Here is a 19,701-nt window from a genome sequence, read left to right as displayed (position 1 = left end):
GGTGGGCTGAGCTGGCCACACACACACAATAAATAAAAATGTAATAAATAAAAATAAATAAATAAATAAATAAAACAAAACCTTACTTTCTTTGTAAGACTAAAAATTTGGTGGGGCAGCTCTTAGGAAAAAAATTCTGTTGCCTGCATCGTGTGTACGCTGTGTTTAAGCCAATGTACATAAGTTGTTTAACTGTCAGGACTCTTACAATAAGTACTCGTGTTAGAACTTTCAGTATGACATGGATGATTGCATGATTCTTTTTTTTTTTTTGTGGCCAGCTCAGCCCACCTGGGGGGGCTGACATGGCATGTGGTGCCAGGATGAACCACGGTCCCTGTGTGCCTGCCTAAGGTTGCCTAAGCGGGCACTTTAGACCACTGAGCTATCTTGCCAGCCACAGTTGCATGATTCTTAATAAGGTTATCAAGCAAAATCCTTAGGGATTGGTTTACACTGTCAGTTTAGCAGTGTTCCAATGAGAAGCTGCCACTAAGGTGTGCATCTGGTTGGCCTGTAACTAGCAGTGGTAGTGAACCTATGGCATGTATGTTGTTTTTCTTTTAAGACAAAAGATGTTGATGTATGAATTGTTTTTTCTAGACTTCAGTATTAAGGTTTAGTTGCAGTGTTGGCATTTGATGATAAATAAATGGGTTTTGGGTTGCAGTTTGGGCACTCCATCTCTTAGAGTTTTGGCTTCCCTGGTCTGTACAGTTTTAGGAAGTGATCATACTTTCCTGTACACTGATGCTGAAGTTCCTTGTGTTACCCATAGAGTGATACCTGTAGGCTTCAATGCATGTGATAAGATAGGCAAATATTTTTCACACTAGAGAAAGAATCCATTGTGCTTTTCTGTTTCTTATTTTCCTGGAAAAAAAAACAAACATGGAAATGACACATCTTGCTAGATACAGGGCTTGCTGTTAAAGCATTTGCTGAGTTCTATAAAGTAGGACAAATAATATCAGCACTGAGATTAGGCAAGAGTCGCTTGGATCCTGTGAGTTTTGCTCTGCAGTTTTATTTGCCAGCCACACTTAGTGCTTTATCTTTGTTTTTCATACTTTTAATGAAAGATTTATCATTCCCATTTTGCAAAGGAAATACTGAGGCCCTAGGGAGTCAGAGGAGCTTGCCCATAATGACAGAGCTATTAAGAAAGGGCTAGGATTGAATTCTGGTACTGTATTGCCTTGAGATGGCAAGGCAAGGTTGATTGATGGTTCATTATGTGTGAGACACTGCCTATTGCTTGAATGCATTCGAGCGTTTAATCTTTCTAGGTGAGTACTAGTCTACCTGGAAATCAATATTTTATTGAAAATAAATTAGTATTTGAAATTAATCAATGTCATTTTGATAAGTCAGTATTTTATTGATAAGGAAATAGAGTCTTTTGGTCATACAAATATGGTTAATTTTTAGCATTTAATTTTGAAGGAAAGTAAATTAATGAAGTACATTTTCTTTTTACATTTAGTTTAGATTATCATGGGAGAGAGGAGCTTTTAAATAAAGCATAAATCACTGTTGTTAAGGCCGTGTCCCTGGGTTAGGATAGTCTGTCATTTATTGTCATATAAATTGACCATTAAAGATTTGAAGAATGTTGAATTTCTGAAATTTCGTCTTGGGGAAATAGTACTATTATAGATCAATTTCTTTGTCCACTAATGTTGGAAAGAATGAGTTTCTGGGGAGAAATGGAAAGACTGCAAGTTGAGGGAGGAGATCTTGAATTTTTTTTTTTTTTTTTTTTTTTTTTTGTCTAAATAACACTGCCATAGATGTTGGGCTCTTAGCTCCAACCGGTGTCTGGTCTTTTACTGGATTATTTCTATCTAATGTTGTAAACTGAAAACAAAAGCTGCTTGCTGTTCTTTAAGTGAACATAACACAGTCATGCGCCTGTTTTGGGGTGTCTCATGGCTGGTTTTGTACCCCTTCCCTGGTAGTCACCCTCAGGCTATGAAGTTAGTGAATCAAAGAGTCTTTATGTGAGTGGAAATTTTCCTTCTTTTAACCATGGAAAAAGTCAATTATTGTTACCACATTGAGGTGGCTGAATTTTCTTTTCTTCATTTTATGTGTTTGGTACAGGGTCTCACTATGCAGCTCAGACTTGTAGTGATCCTGTTTTCAGCTTCCCCAGCGCTGAGATTACAGACATGCACCACCACACCCGGTTTGGGGGCCGGCGTGACATGTGCTACTGGAGATCGACCCTGGGTCTGTGTGCTTGCCACTGCTGAGTTATCTCTCCAGCCTGTGGCTGAATTTGCATAGCAATTGCCTTTGGGATTATTTTAGAAAGTGTGCTAAATGGGGGGTAAGTAACTGTCCTCTGCTGGGAAGAGCAGTTCTGGGAATTGAGAGACCTGTTTCTCATTCAGAACTTTTTGTATGACGTTGGCTAAATCACTTTAATCTTAAACATCTCCAATTTTTTATTTCCTCTGTGATGAATGACTCGATAGAATTTTTGGCACACACTTATTTTAATAACTTGGCTTAAAGGACATGCTTACTCTTAGGTGCATGCTTATCAATTACAGTAGAAGCAGGTTTGCAGTCATTGTTTTCTTCCCATCTCCAGATTGGAAAGAGCTTGCTCTTCTCTTAGTGTTATGTATTCAGTAGTAGTTCTTGTGCCCGTGTACTGCAGAGCCACTCACTGGACACGTAGCTGCAAAAGGGTTCTGTCACTAGATATAAATGGTACCAATTTGTGCAAGGCTTAACATTCTTCAACTAAAGAAGATGGACATTCCTGGGAGACCTCTGTAAATGGCTTTCCAGTTCATTCTCTGTCTGAACAAGTGGCTTTGCTTATGGACAAAGCTGGGAGAAGTGTCCCACTTAATGGAGTGTGGTGGAGACAGTGATGGAAAAATTTAGGGTGTAGAGAGCAAAAAGCACATGCAACAAAAATCCAAAGTGTAGTTCTGTTAGAGTGGCATTTGCATTTGCTTTTGCAGGTAAGAAACTGGCTTTACCTTTTGAAAGGCAGGGAAATGGGAAAGATGAGTCTTAGGAAAGAGATATTGGGGGAGTAAAGGTCGATTCTGAGATGTTACCCTTTAAGGGAACACAGAGTGGATGAATATTCATGAGCATAATAAATCCAGGGTCAGATACTGACTTTCCTAGGTAGCCTGTCTCTCATTACTTGTGTTGGTGTGAACTCCCTGAGCAAGACTTGGTTTGTAGAGATGCTCAGATCGCAGCTCCTTCCCAATGCACATTCATTTATTTATAGGCGGTCAGTAGGTGTAAAGTGAGCCCTCCCAGCCCAGCTGTATGTTGAAACCTGTCAGGTCGCTTATCTTGTGCTCATTTGGCGTGGGATACTTGGTTAGCTTCACATGGATAGGACAACTTGAATTTAGTGGTTGAGAGGAGTAGCTTGTATCCTGCATGTTTTGTGGGCTGCAGCCTTAGCTTTTGGTCCAATGGAAGGAAACACCTTTTAAGACTCAAGTAGATGAAAAGGTGTGTGTTTAAGAGACTTGCTTCTTAGGTTCTACGGTAGAGTGGTGGTGTTTTTAGGGATTTATTGAGTGGCAGGTGAGAGTTTCTTTATATATTTTCTGAGAGAGGCTTTGCTAACTGAAGGGAGGAGAGAAGGAGGGAGGAAAGGAGGGAGGAGGTGGCAGCATTAAACCAGGCTGTTTGTCTGAGAAGCATTCATGTCCATGCGCTAATTAAAAAGAAAAAGCAGTGCAGTGGAATGCAGCTGGTGGTGGTTTCCAACTGAAGCAGATGATCCAAGAGCCTTTGAGGTCTCCTGCCCTGTTGTATCCAATCCCTGCTAAGTGTCCTTCTTGATGATAGGCTAGGAGATAGGGCAGCTGGATGTCATCATTTTTGTCCAAGATGACAGTTAGGGAACAACTTCTGTTTTTCTCTGTTTATCTCTTCCCTAATACATAATCATAGCCAACCCTGGGATACAGGCTACCATACGAGGTCATCCGTGCTGATGTTCCCAGGAGAGGAAGAGAATGGCTGTATGTAGAATAAAGGTGTGTGTGTGGGTGCTTTGTCTTAGAACTGACTTAAATGTGCTGCCTCGCTAGCACTAGCTGTCACAGGAAGGGCGCACATCCCATTCTACTTCTTGTGCGTCTGCCACCATCAGCTGCAAATGGCTTTGTATAGTTTGTCTTTGACTAGGCAGATGGGCATTTGGAGACACTTGCCAACTGGCTACTGCGTATTTTTGAGGTATCCCCCGGCAGTTCTCTCTTCAGGCTCTGAGACCCAGCAGTGACCTACTTGTACTTCTACTGGCAAGCTCGGGCTCCCTTGCCTGATGGGCTCCCCACTCTTCCTCCAGCCTCCTCTAGCACTCTCAGTTTCTCAAGGTCTAGCTGAGGCCTGTCTCTTTACTGAAAGTTTTTGCGATCCAGCTCAGACATTAGTGACTAATAAGCTTCCAGAACAATTCCTCTGTTTTGCAGCTGATAGCTATGTTGCTTGAGCTGGTTCAAACTCCAGCAGCTCCTGCCGCCAAGTGCTAAGTGATATTACTGTACTGAAGTAAACCCAGGTCTTCTACTTCTCTGGCAAAGTCCTGTATGCTTCCCAGCTTCCTTACTAACTGAAGTTAGGGTGTTTTTATTTACTTTGCATGATTTGCAGTTTACTTAGAGTAAACTTTTCATGCAATTAAGTGATATAAAATTTGATGTATGTTCAGTTTTATGACTTTTGATAAGATAAGCACCTGAAGTGCCCCTCAATTCTTGTCTGAATGCTAGCTAACTCTGACTGTTATCCTCAGGAAAGATGCTCAGTGGCGGTCCTCTTCATCATTGATGTTTTAGGTGAAGTGTTTGGGTAAAGATGTTTGGGTAAAGAAGTGCTTCTTTGGGCATTTGGAGCTTGGTGACATCGCTTAGGCATTATGAATGTAATGCATCTATCTGGTTTGAGGTAATCACATCCAATTAGGCACTATCAGGCATCTCTGCATATCAAGCTTATTAAAGAGGGTGTCTTTTTAAGTTTCTTTACTTCTTGAGTTCTCATGGTTATATAGACAATGTAAATCCATTTTGCCTAAAAGATTTATATGCATATGTGTGATGTGTAATAAATGAAGGCTGATGGTGGAACATGAAGGTTACTTAGCTTAGTTACCTCAGTTGATACTTATTTTATTCCCCTTTATCTTAGAAGATGATGGAGGAAATCTTATGCTTTGGGTTTATCCAAAATGTCAAAAATCAAAGCCACCTTGTCTGTGCTAATTCTGAAACTCATGCTTCTTTTGTAGAAACTCAGAGCCAACCCTAGTCTTATGTTTGCTGAAGATTGGTGTTTACTTTTGTGACTTGGATGTAAGTTTCTGTTGGAAATCCTATATTGCTACTTTGCTGCCAAGAGCTATTGTGTATTTCTTTGGCATTCTAAATCTGAAAATCTAAAATTTGTAACGCTTCAAAATCTGAAACCTGGGCTGGTGAGATAGCTCAGCGGACTAAGCGCCTGCTTTGGCAAGCACAGGGACCAGGGTTTGATTCCTGGTCCCGCATGCTGCACTGCCCATGCCCGCCCAGGGACACTGAGTCAGCAAATGAGTCCAGGCATGGTGGCGCACACTTGTAATCCCAGCGCTGGGGAGGCTGAGAACAGGAGGATCATTACGAGTCTGAGCTGTATAGTGAGACCCTGTGCCAAATACATAAATGGAAAAAAAACTTCTGAAACTTATTAAGCTGGAACCATGTCATTGCAAGTAGAATGTTTGTATCATGTATTTCTGATTTTATATATTATTAAAATGTTGTATAAAATTACCTCAGGCTCCACATTTAAGGTGTTTTATGTATAAAACAATTTCATGTTTAGATTTGGATTCCATCCCTAAAAAACTTCATTATGTGTATGTATATCTTTGAAAACCAGGAAAAAGTATCTCAAATCTCAAACACTTCTGACCAGAAGAATTTCAGATAAAGGATTCTTAACATGAAGTAGTATTTAATGGGCTACTTCATTAGTATATGAGGGCGATAGCTGTACCAGGCAGGGGAAGTGCCTTTCTTTTCAATAAAGAAATTTCAAATTTGTCATTCATACTATCCATCCATCATATCATACTATCTTCTGTATCAGATAGTCCAATGGAAGCATACCTGTTTTGTTCTAAAAAAAAAAACAAAAACAGAAATTTTATGCATATAGTTAATAAATCCACCCTCAAGGTCTTGGGCAGCTGGTCTGCATTTGGGCTTTTCCTTTTCTCAAGCAAGTAAGTGGCATGGTGTTCTTTTCTCATTTTGTACATGGCCATTTGTGAGTAACTGATGTAACTTCCCTTACATTCACATCTCATGTGTACTGCTTGGGGTGGGGGAGGTTATGAGATGCCAGTGAAAGCCGAAAATTAGACCCTGAAAGATCCTGCTGGAGGGGATGACAGCCTCCAGCCCTGATGTTTGTTCCAAAATGCCCATTATCTCCAGTATATCTTGTGTCCTAGTGTTGAAGCATTAATCTGATTGTAAAACATAAGCATTTTTTATGAGGGGGTTGCAACTTGCATCACGTTTTCAGTGTATTCTGAGTGAAAACTATTGTAGCCTGGTTGGAAAATGGTGAGTAAATTGTGGTCTTAATTAGGGTAAATCAAGCTCTGAGCCTGGGGTGAGTGAAACAACTCCATGAACCTTCTGCCCCAGTCTGTTCATCTCACTTGATGATGGAATGAAGTGGGGTCTGGCTCTTCTTAGAAAGGCCGAGTGGTGGCTGGTCCAGGTGGGGAAGAGATGTGCTCAGGCATTATTAGCAGAGCAAGCTGGGGCTCAGGGTGATCATAAACAGGTGGCACCTTGTGTTGATGATAGTGTTTGGCACTTTGCATTGCTTCTTATCGTCAAAGACATTTGCAGATACAGTTTTTCCTGAGATTCTTATGATTCCAGAGTTTTTTCACACTGCCTCTTAGGAAAATGAAAGCCGCAGTATTTCGGGAAGCCATGATGTTTTGGAGATCAAGTTTTGGCCCTGTGTTGGGCTCTGCATCCTTTAGAGTCCTTGGAGATTTCCCATTTTGATTGAAATATTTTTGGAAGGTCTTAGATGAAGTTCGCTGTGCTCGTTTTGAACTTCCTGGAGAGTAAAATGAGGCGACTTTCTGTGGTTCAGACATCGTAGGCTTGCAGGGCAGCTAGAGCGTGGCTGGGGTTTGCAGGCTTTTAGTTTAGACTTTCACATTTTATTTTCTACCTAGAGAATACTATCTTTTCCCAAGTCACACCACCGCCACAACAAAACAGAACTGCAAGGTAATAAGCCTGAAATTATGATGAGCACAGTGCAAAATTTCACTTTTCCACTTGAGTTTGACAATTCCAGGTACAAAATGATACTTAAATTTTTAATAAGACAGAGATGGAACAGTGGAATATTAGAACTAATTTATGAAAGAAAATAATTTAACTCATACTTGTAAATCTGAAGTTGGAGCTGGGCACATCATTATTGCATTGGATTTAAGATGTTGTTCCCCTGCCCTCCTCCCCACCGCTGCTCCTCTCTTTCTCCTCCCCTCCTTCCCCTGCTCTTCCTTCCCTTCCTTCTTCCTCCCCTTTCCCCCTCCTTTCTGTCTTTCTCCCCTCTCTTCCTCCTTGTTTTTCTCTTCCTTTTGAGGAAATTAACTAGATTATACATTAAAAAAGTGATAGGAAATAAAAGGGAGAAATAAAGAAGGACCAACATTTGAATGAATGCATATTAGAGTGAAAGAGATAGGAGCTGGGGAGATAGCTGGTGGTGTAAGTGTCAGCTGGGCAAACACAAGGTTCCAAGTTTGAGCCCTGGAGCCACAAAAGAAAAAAAGAAAGAAAAAAAAGAACAACAATAACAATAACAATAACAGAAAACAAAACAGAGAAATGAAGAAATCAGCAATAACTTAATGAAATATCTTATAATTTAAGAATATGAAGTTCATTCTTAAAAGAAGTCATTTACTGTCTCCAAGCTCTAGATTGCCACTAGGTACAAAATTTTGAAAATTCTGGACATCAAAAGATGCAGCAGTTAGGCTGGTGTCAGACTGTTCCATGATCTGAGCCAGAAGGCAATGGAGGAAAGCCCTCAAAATCTGGAGGGAGCTGGGTGAGTGGTGCCTGCCTGTAACTATAGCTACTTGGGGGACCGAGACAGGAGAATCCTGAGTTGGAGGCTAACCTGGGAAATTTAGCAAGAGCTTGTCTCAGTATAAAAGATAAAAACAGTTGAGGGTATGGCTTGATTGTAGAGTCCATTTGGACTCAGTTCTCTGTACTACAAAAACAAAAATAAAAAGCAACAAAAAATTCTGATGGAGAATATTTTTTCAATTTAAGATTTCTTTTTTATTTGTACTGGGACTTGAATCCAGGACCTTGAGCTTGCCAGGCAGATGCTTATGCCATTGAGCTGGCTTCCCACCCCTCCCCACTTCTTAAAAGATTTCTTTTTCAACCCACCTAAATTATTGGTTATTATGGCCATGAGTTTGATGCTAGTCAAACAAGGCTTCCTGAATTTTCCACATAGACCCTTTATTATGAATCTGATAGAGAATGTGCTCCATTAACAGGAGGGTGAAAAACAAGAGAGAAGCCCAGAGATCCTATTAAACAGGGTGGGAAAGTAAAGATAACGCCTGCATTCCAGGCATAGAAGCTTCAGTCAAGATTAGGTTAGAAAGGAAGACCCTTATAAGTGCAGCTTCAAGGGGAAATTAATAAAGTGCCTATGTGTTTCAGCCAGTGGGGAGCATCGTTAGGCACTGAATGGAAAACTAGGATTTGAATTGTGGAAAGGTACACAGAAAAGCACATAGAAAATGACTTATTTACTGCAGGAGAAAGTTGTGTTAGAAGAGTACTCACAGTGCTACACAGCTGGGTGGTGGTGTAGGACTGTGCGAGTCAGGAAGTTGAAGGAGGTGTAGCAAGCTCTTTTAACAGAGACTAAAGTTAAGAAGTAGCATATTATGCAACATCATGGGCATGAATGTCCAAGCAGGGAAGAGTTGAAAGTGATTTCCTTAGGGAGGAGAGAGAAGGGCAGGCATTTCTCATTTTGCTTTTTTTTTTTCCTGGAGGGGAGCTGTGTAGAATTATTTGGTTTTTATAATTATATAAAAATTATATATAAAGAAAATCTGCTAGCAGTGAGGGGCATAATGAGAAGGGTTCCTGATATTACATAATTCATTCTCTTTCATATTTCTAACAACTGGGGCTTAGAAAAATAATTTGTCCAAATACTTAGATCTATTAAGAAAATGGCTCAACCCTGAATACCATGATGAATACTTACCATTTCAACTCAATGAAGTTTCATGGAGAGCAGGTGTGCGTGACTTTAGCAAGATGGTTTATTGCTATGGTTTGGAATTGTACCCCAAAGGTTTATGTATTAAATCCTGCTCCCTAACCTGTGTTGTTGGAAAGAAGTTGCTGGGAAGAAGTTCAGACATTGCAGGATGTGCCCCTGAAGTGTATGCTGGGATCCCACCCCTTCCTGTTTCTCTCTTTGCTTCCTGCCCTGAAGTGAACAGGCTTTGGCCATATCCTCCTGCCATGAGGTACCATGGTGACAGAGGCCCAGGGTGACATGGCTGATTGACCATGGACTGAAACCTCTGTACCCATGAACCAAAATAAGTCTTCCTTGTAAGTTGATTATCTCAGTTGTTATGTCCCAGGGATGGCATTCTGACCAACATAGTCAAGCCAAGCCTAACCTTGTAAAACAGTTGAATTTGGCATTACTGGCACCCTATAAGGAATTTTCTGTGCAAAACCAAATCTAGAAAAATCCCCTTTCCTTTCCACACATTTAAATGCCTTTGCAGAGATAGTATGTTTTCTAGTGTATCTGTGAGCGATCTCTTTTGAAGAGTTACTTTGACCTTTCTAACAACCTTTACTTAATCCCCATTGCATGAAGCAGTGCTCTTATGCGTGTGGTTGCTGGACCTATTGAACCCAGCCAGCTGCGCTTTGCCTAAGCAGGTGCTTTAGTCCGCTGAGCTATCAGGCCTGCCTTTTTTTTTTTTTTTTTCTGTATTTAAGGCAGGGTCTACAGGGTTTTGTTTTCTTAGAGATTTCGTGTTAAGATTTAGGGACTTTGATTGACATATTAATGCAAGCTCTATTTTGTAAAATTAAAATGAAAACATTTTGCACTATTGATAGTGCAAAAGTTAGGGTATGTACTGACTGTAGTGGTAACAATCTAAGTGTCTTAATTACAAGATCATTAAAAAGGAATACAATGCTGTTAAGAATGTATTTGTTTGGAGTTGAGGTTGACCTCATATCAGCAACCTAAAGTTAGAGTGGTGTACACCAGAGAGAAGCTGTTCTCGCAGTGTGAAGTCTCAGAACCAGCTTCCTTTCATGTCTGCTATGGGCGCTGGTGCCTGGGAGCAAGTGCTGCCCATCCTGAGAGTTGGACAGCAGGAGCAGGCCTTTCCCATGCTGTAGTCCAACACATCAGTCTGGCAAACTTCCTGCTGGCTAGAGTTTAATCATGTGATCATGTCTAAGTGCAAGGAGAGCTGGGAAATGTCTTGGTTAGCCAGCGATCCCTTAGTGTAGATAGGAGGGGAAAATGGCTATCAGTGTGGGCAGTTGATACTACAGTCTCCAACACACAGTAATGTCTTGTGTGAGCTCTTTGCAGATACATCCTACTCATGTTAGATTGGGCTGTAACAATAGAGTCATCAGGGACTGGAACTGGGCTCCCAGTCTGTGCAAACACCAGTGTCATCTCGCTATAAACATACTTCAGGTGACCCCTGGCTTAATCATTGCTTAACTAAGGTATATATAAACAATAGTTTTAGTTCCTATTTCTCTGGCTTTTCTCATAATTAGATGAAAGTTGGTATACTGAAATGTGCTAGGTATTTAAGAATATAGTGGTGATAAAGGCAGGGTATAAATGCTTAATCGGAGATGAATGGATTTTTTAACTGGTAGGAGGAGGGTTGGGGGGAAGAGGATGAGGACAGAGGTGCAGCTCACAAAATATTTGAGCATAAATATCTAAATGTTAACAAAAGTTAAATGTAAAACCTGAAATCCCTCAGGAGTTAGATTTCTGGTATTTTAGGATTGGGAGGACTTTTTAAGAAGCGCAGTAATATATTTTTAGAAGAAGCACAGTAATTGATATTTGTGTGTGTGTGTGTTTTAGGGAAGGACCTACAGGGTGTTCAGGGTCTCACTATTAGATCAGACTTGTAGTGATCCTCCTGTTTACAGCCTCCCAAGAGCTGGCATTACAGGTGTGCACCACTGACATGGCAGGCCTGGAGATCGAACCCCTGACCCCTGCACCTGATTGCAGTCACTTTAATCTGTTGAGCTATTTGGCCGGCCCCAGTAATTGATTTTTTGACTTGGGTTGAAAAAAACATTTCTGCATGTCAAGGGCAAATGGGGGAAAGTTGTTTCATGAGATGAAATACATACAATTCTTAAAAATCTATATAGTAGAACCGTACAGTTAATATATAGGAAGGATGAGAGAGAAACATCATTCAGTGTTTACAATGAACTCGAACAGCGTACAAGGACTCAGGAGGAGAGTGGGTGTAGTCATCTCTCATCCACTGCTAACTGGGGTGTACGTGAGTAAAGCTGCCTAGACAGCATTTCAGCAGAATCGGTCACACTCCTTAGATGTGCCCTCATATTTTGATCCTTAACAAATGATACCTAACAATCCTAACTTGGGAGATTTCACTTTAAGGAAACATCAGAGATGGTTGAGAATGGTAATTGCAGCACTGTTTATTTATAGCAGTGAAGAATTAAAGCAACACAGACAACTTAATGGTGATTGGTAGTGCTATGGTCAACAAGTTACCCTACTTATAGTAAAAATTACACATTTACTTTCAAGTCATGTTCCCAAAGAATTGAAGGGGATGCTTTCTATGTATTGTTAGGTGAAGAATGGATTAGAATTTTGGATTCTGAATGAACTCACAAAAATACTTAGGCAATACTATAAATATAAAAGTGATTTTCTCTGGGTGGTGGGTTAGAAGTGATTTTAGTTTACTTGTTTGTATGTTTTAATTGGGGCAGAGTAGTATCAAGACTGTGTATCTTTTGTAGGAAGGGAAAAGGAAACATTATTTAAATAAGTCTAAGCCTGACAATGCCTTTTGCCAAAATAAATAATTTTGCAGCTACCTGGGTAGACCTCCAGCCTCTGAGTGGAATGCCATTTGTCCTTCCAAGAGTGATAAGAGAGTTAAGTCAGCCGTGCTTTCTGGCGGTGGCTCTCTCCTTGGTATTTATATTGTTTACCCATGAGTTCTATTTAAAATGATTGATTTGGTGAATTTAAATCAATGTCTTACTTCATAGTCCCAGGTTACCTTTCTGTAGCGTCTAGTTAGATTCAGATGGATAAAGAGTTGGAACATGGAAGAGCTGTGAAGACTTTAGCAAACTCCTTCCCCATTTGGTAAAGGTCCTTGAAACCACTGATCCTTAACGAATTTATTAATAGTTACAATCATAAATTTTTTTTTGCCTTTGCAGAAAAAGTTTGTGCCTGATAAGAGTTTTCAGGTGAAGTGATTTTCTTGGATTTTTAAAGGAAAGGGAAAAGCAGTATCTTAGAGTGACATTCATAGTTTCTAAGATTGTATCTCCCTTGAAATTGTAAGGACCTAATATTACAGCACATTCAGTAAAAGTCTAGTACATTAGGGAGTTTGCCAAGAGTCATTGTAGGGGTATTAGGGGAAAGCTAAATCTCCTTCTGAAGTTTCTTAAGTTTTAAATTTTCTGTGTTCTCTTTTAATTAAGCTAACATTATTAAATTAAAACATTTTAAGAGCCGAGAATTGATGGTTATTTTAGGACATGTTCCAAGCCCGCAAATGCAGTGGCTAACCAATGGAGTGGTCTAGCTAGGCTGCCCAGTGTGGTAGCCTCCTGTCACGTAAGACCATTTACTTTTTTTTTTTTTCTCAGTACAGGCGATTGAACTCAGGACCTTGTGCTTGCCAGCCATGCAGGCACTTATGCAGCTGAGCTATCTCCCCCTCCCTGGCCCAAGGTCATTTACATTTAAATTCACTAAAATTTTAATTTACATCCTTAACTTCACTAGCCATATTTCAAGGGCTCAGAAGCCCCATGTGGCTAGTGGTTACCATTTGGGGCTGGGCTGGTACAGAAAGTTTTATTATCCTTATTATTATTTTTATTTTTATGACCAGCATATATCTATTGAGGGAAAGAAAGCTCCTGTCCGAGAGAGGGACTGGAGGGGGGCCTGAGAGGGTTGTTCTCTGGGACAGAAAGTTTTGTCATTCAAAATAGACAGTAAAATCCCAATAGTTTCTGATTAGTTTTATAGTAAAGTCAAATGAGCACTCTTCCTCACTTTTTCTCCCTAGGAAGGCTTTGCCTGGCGTGTTATGAAATTCTATTCTGTATATGTGCACCAGATGCAAGAAGGGAGGATTATTGGGTTGGAAGAGAATGGTTATTGTTGTATTAAATTTGGTTCAGATAAATGGGTAATCTGAAGGAGAAAATGTACAATTAATACTAAAAGTACCCAGTAAATTCATATCACTTTAGATTTGAAAAGGACTTTTGATTGGAGCCAATCAAGCTCTGCTATTTCGCTGATGAGAAATTGAGGAATAGAGGTTGAATCAAATGTATTTATGCCACAGCCAAGCAGTGGCCTCATTACTCCTTATTCTTCAAGTGAATGTTTTTTTTTCTACTAGGCAAAGACAACTTTTGCAAGAAGTTCCAGTGCAGTACTTCTGTTGTTCGTCAACAGAAGACAAGAGGTGCCAGTTATAGTAAAATCTGCACAAAATCACAAAGCCTATTGTATAAACAAATTACCCTTTAAAAGCCCAGTTTTCTGAACCTTCATATGTCTCTGGAAAAAAATCTTGCTCCAATTAGTAGGTGGCTTTACTTCAGCCTTGAAATTATATACAGTGTATTTTAAGAATCCAAAGGGGGTTGGGAGTGGCGTTCAATGGTAGAGTAATTGTGTGACATGAATGAAACCCTGAGTTTAGCCACTAGTACGTAAAAAAAAAAGAAATATGCTTTGTTTTACAAGTAGCCATTTAAATTGATAGGAAAGTGATTTGTTTTAAAATATCCTGTTTTTTGTGTGGTCTTATTTATTTTTTGTGACGCTGCTATGGAAGCACTTTACCGCTGAGCTATATGTCCATCCTAAAACATCCTGTTTTTATTTTGCAAAGCTAAATGGATCGATTGTCAGCAGTGCGACCCCCCAACCCCACACACCTCATTTAAAGTGAACAGATTTTTCAAGAAAGCAAGTCAATAGAAATTGCTTGTGAAGTGGTATGTTATTCTTACATTTAATATGTTTCCCCCAGAATTATCTATTTCTATGAGTTCCATTAGTTGCTGAGAGCTGGCTGTGGAAAGTGAAGTCGTTTATTCTAACAGCTGTGACTGCATGCTGTGAAGATTGCACTCTCTTAGGATTATTTCTATGGCATTCTGCTGATTATACCTTTCAGACGCTCCTTGATCTTGTTTCCTTCCTTCTTTTCCTGTGTCTTAGTTTTGACCCTTGTCTCTGCCTTCCTGTTTAGTTGGCTTCTGTCTGGGGTTGCCCCATCCACCCGCATTGCCCTCCATCTATCCATGTTGCCTCCATCCACCCACGTTGCCCCCCATCCACCCACATTGCCCTTGGCTGGCTACCCCAGTAGGAGTGATTCCTTGGTGAGAGCTCTGGTCTCTTCCCTTTCTGGAATGGCATCCTGCAGTTGCCACTCCTGCCTGCAGAGTGACTTGAAGTTCTGCTCCTTATGTTGGAAACCATTCTCTTCTGTGGGCTCAGCTTGTTTTCCCTGTTCGTAGCCCCCTTCTCCTGCCCACCTCCCAACCCAAGCCTTTGCTTAACTGTCACTTCCCAAGGTCTTGTCTGGCCACCACCTAAATAATTATCATTCTTTTCCATTGTTTTCCTATTCTTTCCTGCTATTTCTTTTGGGTATAGCACTGATCCTCTAGCAGACTCTGCTAGTATAGTTTCCTAATATTTTAAAAAATATAGCTCTTTCTTGTAATCTAGGGCAGAAATTTTGTTCAGTTTTGTCCCACATGCCTTCTGGTGCCTAGAACAGTGCCTAACGTTTGTAGGAGACCTCTTGGTGGTAAGGAGGAGGAATGACAGCGTGGGCCCACATGATCCTGTTTTCCTCCCCCTATGCTAAGTTTCCTTGGAATTTTTCACATGATCCTGCCACACTGTTTGCTGTTGATTCTCCATATTTATTATCTTTTCTACCTTCCTGAGGATGTCTCATGGTTTTACTAAGGTAGCCAGGCTGACCTCAAACATTGAATCTGCCTCCTTTTAGTCTCCTGATTAGCTGGGGTTACAGGTGTGTGCCACCATCTGCCACTCCTCCTGAGGCCCTTTAGCCAGTGCTTCTATTGGATCTTTGGTTTCGTCTTATCCTCATCTCCTCTGGGCATGTTCCTAGCAACTACTTTCATGTTCCGTTCCTCCTCGGTGCATCCTCACCCATCCATGCTCACCTGTCCACTGACTTGGCTTTAGTCTGGGACTTGGAAACTATACTGTTGCTTTACCCAGGTGTAGCACCCACAGTCCCCTCAGGGTGCCGAGTGAAGCCCCCAGAAGGAAATCTCTCAGTCTCCATGCCGAGCTACAGTGCTGAGACTCCTTTCTGTTGGTCCTGATGGTTGAAGTTTGGGGTTAGGTCAGGTTTGCCTTTTAGGCCTGTTTCTGAAGTGTGTTCAGTTTTGTAAGAGAGGTGGCAGTTGTCCACAGGTTTTTGTGCCCCTGTTGTAACAGATCTTGAAGGAACCTTCTAAGGACAGTGCAGTTCGGCCCACTATTGTATAGGTCATTGTGGCAAACTGTCCTGGGTTAGGTGAGCCAGCCTTAGGGGAACATTGCTAGGTCTGCCAGGTTTGTACTTTGTGTAATGTTAGAACTCATGTGTCCATTCAATAGCTTCTCTTATCTGGGATGTTTCTGCTTAAGCTTGCAGAAACTGTATTCATCCAGTGACCCATGAGGGAATGAAAAACTTCCACTTGTGGATTATTAAGAAGAAAGCAAACCCAGTTTTGATTTAGATGTAGGTAATTTTTGTCTGTACTATTTTTTAAATATCCTTATCTTAGATACAAGGTTGTATGGGGAATTTTTTTTTTTTTTTTAATGTGTTTGGTGCAGGGTCTCACTACACAGCTCAGACTCATAGTGATCCTCCTGTTTTCAGCATGCCCAGTGCTGGGATTACAGGCGTGCACCACCATGCCCAGTCTCAGTGGTTGGCTCAGCATGCCTGGGGGCGGAGCCTGCACAGTGGATTGAGCCCTAGTCCCTGCGCTTGCCTAAGTAGGCACTTAGTCCCAGAGCTGTATCACTGGCCCAAGATTAAGAATGTTTTTAGTTGCTTTCTCTTTCCCTGCAAAGTGCTGCAGTGGGTGTAAGTATATCTTTAGGCATGGTATTTACCTGTCTTTTCTGTGATTTTTTTTTTTTTTTTTTTTTTTTTTTTAATGTGTTGAATAGGGCCTGGCTATGCTCTATACTACTGGCCTGGAACTTGCGATTCTCTTGCCTGTTTAAAGTACACCTGTTACAGGTGTACTTTACTAATTTACGTGATTCTTAAACAAACGTAAGTATCACATCTTCTGGGACAGCCCTGACTCAAGGTATTTGCTGACTTCTCTTCCTCAGATCATATGCTTTTAGTTTTGCTTCACAAGAACATGGTCAGCCTGTGCTAGTGTTGAGTGAGTGAAAGACCATCTCATCGTTTAATGTGTTCTATGTCCTTAATTGTCATTCTGTTTGCTTATTTATGAACTTATCTTTGTAGAAACAAGATGCTTAGATTGCTGTTTAATGAACCAGTTCAAGGTATTTTTTATAACACTTATTCTAAGAGAGATATTTTATTTCTTTGCATTTTGATTGAGAAGCAGCTTTTTGTATCCTCGCCCCAGTGTCTGATAAGTTTGTATGCAATAGGTAGGTAATTTAATATGCAGTGAACTGAATTCCAGCGCTGGGTACCTGGTCCTTGTCTACTCTTCTGGCTACTTCTGCCACTCGTTTTCAGCCTTTTCCCTGCCTTCCCACAGATGACTAATACTCTTCTATGGATCTTTGGTTTCGACAAAACCTCAAAATACCTTTCACAGATATAAACTAAATAGCACTAAAAACCTCTGTGTATGCATGTTTTAAGAAGGGTGTGGTATTCCTAAATGATACTTCATTAGAATGTAAGCCGTACAGTGTTCTGTTGATAGGTGTAGATGTACTGTATTCTTTTCTTCATCTATCTTTGTCCTTTTGCTAACTTAATGTACTCTGTGTGTAATGTAAGGGAACAGTGAATGAATGCAAGGGTTAAAAATATCACATAGCTGTTATCTGTCCCTCTGAGCCAGGAGTGGCTGCTCCTTAGACATGATGGCTTTTGGTATCTCATGAGCTCTGACTTCAGTGAGCCAGATTGTGAGCTCATTTGTGGGAACTGGAGGGCATTTTATCCCTTCCAGTGATGTCAGAAAGCAGGCGAGGAATGGCAGTACTGTCATGGAAAGTTGTGCACGTATTTCTAATTTGTCAGAGAGCACATTATTTGCAAACATTGATACTCGGCTGGTTTTGATATCAGACCACTTTTGACACATGAGGACTTCTTACTAAGTTGAGTATCTTGCTCAAGGTCACCATGGTGAATTAAGGATTGAAGCAAGTCCTATTTGTTGGTGGAGAACAAGCCTGTATTAGAGATGTGAATTACCTATGTTAAATGGTTTTACTGTTATGACCTTTGTGGTTTACCTTGTGTGGAAAAACACTCATCTTTATTCCAATATTTTCTGTTATCAACATTATATTGCACTCTAAATGTTGTAATGAGTTGGTAACAATTCTGATAGGATTATATCTTTTTTTTTTTTTTTTTTTTTTTTAATTTTATTTAGTGTGTGTGTGTGTGTGTGTGTGTGTGTTTTTGGCAGGCTCAGCCGCACTGGGCTGGTGCTGCATGTGGTGCTGGGGATCAAACCCTAGATGGGACACCTTAGATGCTGAGCTATCTCGCTAGCCATATATCACTTCTAGAGAGCCTAGAATCAAGGTAATATGACTAATATAATTAAAAGTGCTCTGATTTTTTTTTTTCTTTTGGTTGCATTTAGATAATTCTTCTTGTATGATGAATTAAGGGAAAAGAACATCAAGTCTTCAGGCATGGAGAGCAGTCTGTCAGTTTCCAATATGCAAGACCCTTCCTCCTCTTCTGTGGAAAAGCATGTCGATTCAGCTAATGGGAATGGAGACCTCGATTCAGGTAGGATTTTGCTTGCTCCATCGCTTCTGGTTTTTGGTCTATTGATGCACACCTTCATGGAACATTCAGGGAACAGTGGAGGCAACACTTGGAGATCTCACATACTGCCTGTTCCCAGGATTTTCTGTCCTGTTTCTACAGATACATCATAGCAGCTTTAATATTATGCAAATTTAGGGTTGAAATTTATATGACTTTATTAGACAGGGCAGACTAGGTAATAGTGAGGCATCATGCCACTTCAGAATATAAGTGGCTTGTATGGTAAACTGCCAAATCATTACACTGTCCTTCACAGATGTCTCTGGTGCTGTGTTCCATGGAGTCGTGTGCACTATCCGGTGATACTGTACTTCAGGGTGGTCATGATGGTGGCAAGTGGCACAGGCAGGTCTTCAACCAGTAGTTTAGTGCTGTAGGTCAGCAGAGACAAATGCCCATTTGACTAAGAACTCCTTGTGCAGAAGTTAATCACATGTTCTTGCTGTGGTAAGGCTGACTGGGAAATAGAATTCCCTTATAAGTGCCACAGAGACAGGAGATCCAGGCCTACCCAAATCTGTAGGAGACACTGCTGACACAGATGTTCTCCAGAGTATTGAACGCATGTGCTCACTTCGGTAGCACATAATACAGAGTATTGAATATGTCTTTTGTGAAAGTGTATGAGGTCAAAGAAATTTAGATCATGTCGGTTTGTGGTAAAGTGTTCTCAGAGCTACTCTGATAAAACAGACAAGACCCTCTACCCTAGCTTCTGGTTGAATTTTAATATTTAACTGATGAATTAGTAAATCCATCTTTTTTCTTTTTTCTTTCCATCTTTTTTCTAGATAGTTAAAGGTTTCTTTTAAAAAGCTATCTTTCTTTAAAGATTGCACTATTCATGCATAGTAACGAATTAAGTAAGGTTAGTTTAGTCTGCTGATTCTTAGACATTTACTGTGGTGAATTCATGTGAAAAGAAATGCTCACAAACTCCACGGGAGATTTAACTGCTGCCTGAAGGAGTTGCCAAGTTCGTCTTCACATTTTAATCAGATTAGCTGACCATTACAGGTGGCTGTAATGATATCATTGAATTTACTTATGTTTCTCAAATTACATCTTTATTTGGAAAAAAAAATCTGGAACTAAGTGAATACTATAATGGGATGAAAAATTATTAGTATCTTCTTTAAAATAGGCTGAGTTGTCATGACGTTGGTTTTATTCACGACATACAAGAACACTTCTTCAAGTAGACCTGAGTCCTTTATTGAAGAATCCTTGTGCCCTTTTTTTTT

The 19,701-nt window shown here is 40.4% G+C and overlaps 1 protein-coding gene across 6 annotated transcripts in view; it reads left to right on the top strand.

Moving 5' to 3' along the window:
- The window catches only part of Sfmbt2 (Scm like with four mbt domains 2), a 230,590-nt gene that overhangs the window by 6,359 nt on the left and 204,530 nt on the right, over window positions 1-19,701 (top strand). For 5 of the 6 annotated variants that reach the window (XR_002821927.1, XM_023719784.1, XM_023719786.1 and 2 more), the window contains exon 2: window positions 18,264-18,415. Coding sequence is in view for 5 of the 6 variants with exons in the window: in XM_023719784.1 (XP_023575552.1) it covers window positions 18,316-18,415 (100 nt within the window). In the remaining variant the exon portion in view is untranslated. Of the gene's footprint in view, window positions 1-16,077; window positions 16,175-18,263; window positions 18,416-19,701 lie in introns of all 6 variants that reach the window. The other variant, XM_023719783.1, reaches the window with a different exon arrangement.

Source organism: Octodon degus, unplaced genomic scaffold (assembly GCF_000260255.1).
Source record: "Octodon degus isolate 3935 unplaced genomic scaffold, OctDeg1.0 scaffold00071, whole genome shotgun sequence".
Lineage (NCBI taxonomy): Eukaryota > Metazoa > Chordata > Mammalia > Rodentia > Octodontidae > Octodon > Octodon degus.
The sequence above is the reverse complement of the archived record's forward strand: the minus strand, read 5'-3'. Positions and strand labels throughout refer to the sequence as shown.